At 41.5% G+C, this 4184-nt stretch overlaps 1 protein-coding gene across 1 annotated transcript; it reads right to left on the bottom strand.

The window, feature by feature from the left end:
* Nucleotides 1-301: 301 nt before the first annotated feature.
* LOC117464016 (E3 SUMO-protein ligase ZBED1-like) lies at nucleotides 302-3441 on the bottom strand. The gene is made up of 5 exons (XM_071206631.1): nucleotides 2203-3441; nucleotides 1927-2072; nucleotides 1372-1842; nucleotides 671-1259; nucleotides 302-597 (listed from the first exon to the last, which is right to left on the bottom strand). Exons 3-5 carry the CDS (start codon nucleotides 1828-1830, stop codon nucleotides 302-304), a joined length of 1344 nt encoding a protein of 447 aa, XP_071062732.1. The 5' UTR covers nucleotides 1831-1842; nucleotides 1927-2072; nucleotides 2203-3441.
* Nucleotides 3442-4184: the final 743 nt, after the last annotated feature.

Raw genomic sequence — 4184 nt, 5'->3', positions numbered from 1 at the left:
ATCTTTGACATACTAAAAATACTGGAAATAATTATACAAAAGTGTAAAAGATGTAAAATGTATTTGTAATCCTGTATTAACAGAATGTTGCACCAGTGAGTGTTTTAAAATGACTGTATATAATAATAATAAAAGCAATGTATCAACACAGTATCTTGTTGTTATATCTATACATACATAAATGTAAATGTCTGCTGCCTTCGAGAAAGACAAAAGAAGCAATATATGTTCGAAACTGGAAAAGAAGAAGGGTTTAACTTCGCAGAGGGCAGTGAATGTGCTTGTGATTCATGGAACAATTTTATTGGTTTTTGTTTAAAAACAATATTTTTTCCACAGTTTTCGGGCTTAGACGATTTATTTTCTTTGACACAACTTCTCCTGCCTTTGAAAAGACCCTTTCACACGGGACTGAGGAAGCAGGTGTGCACACAAAAGTGACCGCAAGTTTGGATAAACATGTTTTTGTGTCTGCCAGTAGTCCAGAGGGTCCTCCAAGCGTCCGATATTTGGTTTCAACAGTTGCGTCAGCTGTGGCATTCTTGGTCTTCCTGGACATCTTCACAGTCTGATCCACTTTATGCCAGAGTTTGTTTCCTGAAAAGTATACACAGAGAGTGTCAGTGGATGTAGTAATTACTTCAAATTGCTTTAAAATGAATAAAATGACCTGGGGTTTCTTGTTCAGGTTGAGATGTGGATGGACTTTCTTGGGGCATGGCTTCAGGTGTTCGGATCAGTGCACCACATTCAGTCACAAGCCTTTTTGTGGCTTCTGCAGCTTTTAAAGGGCTAAACAATCCGATCAGTTTGAACCTGGGGTCCAGTAGCGTTGCCGATGACATGATGCTCATAGATTGGAGTGCGTGGAGCCTCTCTCTTCGCTGCCTTAAGAGGTGTTCTCCCATTTCTTTGGCCACTGCTACTGCAGTTGTTGCCATCTCCTCATGAAGCATTTGCTCCAGCATTTTGAGGAGGGGCACAACCTTGGAACCAGATACATTTTTCTCCTCAGAAAGCTCAATGGTGGCCTCATTGAATCCAGACAGCAGAGAGAGGCACCCACTTATGGTGGTGCACTCAGCAGAGGTCCGTGTGGTGATGTCTGTGTTCAAACTGGCTAATGCCGCACCAACTGGTTCTCTGAGGTCCACCAGCCGTTGCAGCATGTGATATGTGCTGTTCCAGCGGGTCTCCACCTCTTGCAGGAGCTTCAGTGTGGGCCTTCCCAATTGCCTTTGCACCGATACAAGCTTCTCCTTTAACACACAATTAAAGATGTATTTAATTGTCAAATTAGCAGTAACATAAACATAGCATTATTATTGTTATTATTCATCATTAACCAATGTAAGAAAGGTCAGCACATACCTTAGCAAGGGTGCTGCTCCTGAAATATCCCACCAGTGTTCTTGCCTTGGCTCGAATGTCACACAGCACAGGGGTCATGTCAAGAGATTTTTTGACAATCAAATTCAGTGTATGTGCAATGCATATTGCATGACGTAGCTTTAATTGTTTGCCACAGGAAATCATATTGGCTGCACCATCCGTCACAAGGCAAGTGACCTTGTCAGTGATTCCCCATTCCTCCATGAGGGAGGCTTTCACTCGGGCCAGGTTTTCAGCAGTGTGTGTATGGGGAAATTGTTGCACTCCTAACAACACAGAATTGAGACGTGTGTTATCGTCAACAAAGTGGCAGGTTACAGCCAGATAGGCATCCAGGTTGATGGACGTCCACATGTCAGAGGTCAGGCTCACTGCAGCCACCTTCTGCATGTCAGCTATGGCCTTGTTCCTTTCCAGAACGTACTTGGCATCCACCATAGCCTTAACAGCCTAAAAGAGGGGAAATCACTGGTTAATTGTCGAATGCCATGGAAAAAAAAAACAATGTTGCTCTATACATGAAGTCTTACACACCTGCCGTGTGGGGATGACATAGTTTGGATCCAATAAGGCCACAAATGCCCTAAATCCCACATCCTCCACAACACTGAATGGCTGTGTATCCTTCACAATCAGGTTGACCAAGGCCTCATCCAGATCCTGTTTTCTGGTAGGCCTAGCTGGGGGGGGGGGGAAAGGGAAGCTGTGTTAAGAATGAGTATCTTGTAACTTTCTTTTATTTGCATGATAAAGTGAAGTTAACATGGTTAAATTATAAAATATATTATTCCAAAATATTAAATGACAAACCTTTAGCAGGTCCACCTCCATGTCCCTCCTTGTTCTCATGTATGGCACGATAATGCGGAAGAAGTGTTGTTATTGCATCCCAGTTCCCTGGAGCACAATAAACACTTCACCTTTGAATGAAATAGAAAAGTAAAAAAATGAACCAAACAAAATCATAATACATCTGTTGTAATATACTAAGTATGCAACCTACCTTATTGGGAGAAATCACATCAAAGTGTTCCCACACAGGGGAAGTCCTTCTCTTCTTTGCTGGCTCCATTCTAACGAGTTGCAAAAATATCGTACAACCAAAACCGGCAAACGACAGTGTTGTCCTCTCACGAGGTTCACACATCTTGATTCGAATCCCATGGGTTTGTATCTGTCAGAAGCACGCGCCAAGATCTGAAGCGCTTCCTGAAGCAGTCACGTGGTATCGACAGGCAGCGAGGCTTCGTTTGTCATCGGTGACGTCACTGGCCCAAAATGATACAAGCCTCGATACAGGCTTCACAAAAAGCTTCGGGGATTACTCGACACACGCTCCGAAGCCTCGGCGCAATACGTAACATCACTACTATTTAGTTTTTGTTATTAAAGAACATTCTATTTTTGGACAACTGTCTCCGAGTCCTGCTTTTGGGTCCACAACACTTTTCTGACTATATGGTTGCCATTTTGCTATATTTGATTGGCAGATTAATGAACATAGCTGAAGTCTTCGACTTAGTGGGAAGCTGCATTGAAGGACAACGTGATTAAGAATACATTAATGTCACGTAAATCTTAAAGGTTGGCGGTTTAACCCCGGCTGATCCTCTCAACATGTCAAAGGGTATCTAAAGCAAGACGCTGATCCCAAATTCCATCCAAAACGAGGTGAAAAGTAAATTTCTTCGGACAAAAGTGCCTACCGAATGCAATATGTGTAAGTAGTTGATGCTTTGAGAGAGAAAAATCACAGACGTTTACTGAAAATTACTGATTATCAGAGGGAAAACATGTCCAGGCATTCTCTTTCATTGCTATTGATTTGCTTTAGGCAGAAATGCTGGCTTCCTGCACTTGGAATGAAATCAGACAACACTTTCAGACACTTCATTAACTTTGATTCCTCAAACACTAAGAGCTGCTTACTGAGCAAACATGCTGGCACCGAGGCGGCCGCACGTGTCCAAAGCGCCAGTTCTCATTTACTAAAGGGTGCACACAAGTATTCAGCATGTAGAAGTGGAAACCTCCAGCTACATGTGCATTAAAAAGTATGAATTAGAATGTCTTTAAATTGGACGATAAGCTTTTTCAATGCATTAAAACCAATTGTACCATTTCGCTGTGTGAGCAAGACGATTGTAATGAATGCTTTGGGTACAATAGGGTTTACAAAAGTCTTGGTGATAATGAGTGTATGACTGTAAGCATTCCAGATGGTGCAAAGCCCGGTGTGTTGTTAACCTGCACTCCTCACCCATCTGTGCTGCTCGCATGCTTTGAAATTGAAGCAAAACAAGATTAGTTATATGCAAAACTAGTCGCATGCATGTGGAACTTCAACAGAGGAAAGTGAAGACAGTTATAGGCAGGAGGGAGACGAAACATCAAAGGTTAATGTGGCAAAAAGTTTGAGGGAAACGAGCAGCAGCAGTTGGTGAGCTTGCTGGTGGAGTCTTTGCAGGATTCGGATTGGTTGGCATGGAGACAGGAGCATTTATACATTATGGCATCGTTGGTCCCAATACCAAAATGAATGTCGTAAAATAAAGGTTTATAGGATTAAAACTATAACAGAACATTTGGAAAAAAAGCAACAAATTCTAATCATAGTTTAAATATTTTCCAAAGCATTTTGTTCTTCTCAAACAAATACTAACCTACACTTAAGTTATATATCGCAACAATATTTTTCTACTTACACTAATACATTTTATGTTTACTTCATGATGCAGTACTTACACTAACTTACTTAACTATTGAAGTGTTGTATGATGATGCTTTAATAG

This window comes from Pseudochaenichthys georgianus, chromosome 18, assembly GCF_902827115.2.
Source record: "Pseudochaenichthys georgianus chromosome 18, fPseGeo1.2, whole genome shotgun sequence".
NCBI classification, from domain to species: Eukaryota; Metazoa; Chordata; class Actinopteri; order Perciformes; family Channichthyidae; genus Pseudochaenichthys; species Pseudochaenichthys georgianus.
This window is presented reverse-complemented; position numbering and strand designations above follow the sequence as displayed.

Coding starts and splice junctions, on each gene's coding strand:
- LOC117464016 (XM_071206631.1), bottom strand. CDS start 1,830: ATGGTGGATGCCAAGTACGTTCTGGAAAGGAACAAGGCCATAGCTGAC. Junction 1,260..1,371: donor GGAGCAGCACCCTTGCTAAG/GTATGTGCTGAC, acceptor TGTGTGTTAAAG/GAGAAGCTTGTATCGGTGCA. Junction 598..670: donor ACCTGAACAAGAAACCCCAG/GTCATTTTATTC, acceptor TATACTTTTCAG/GAAACAAACTCTGGCATAAA.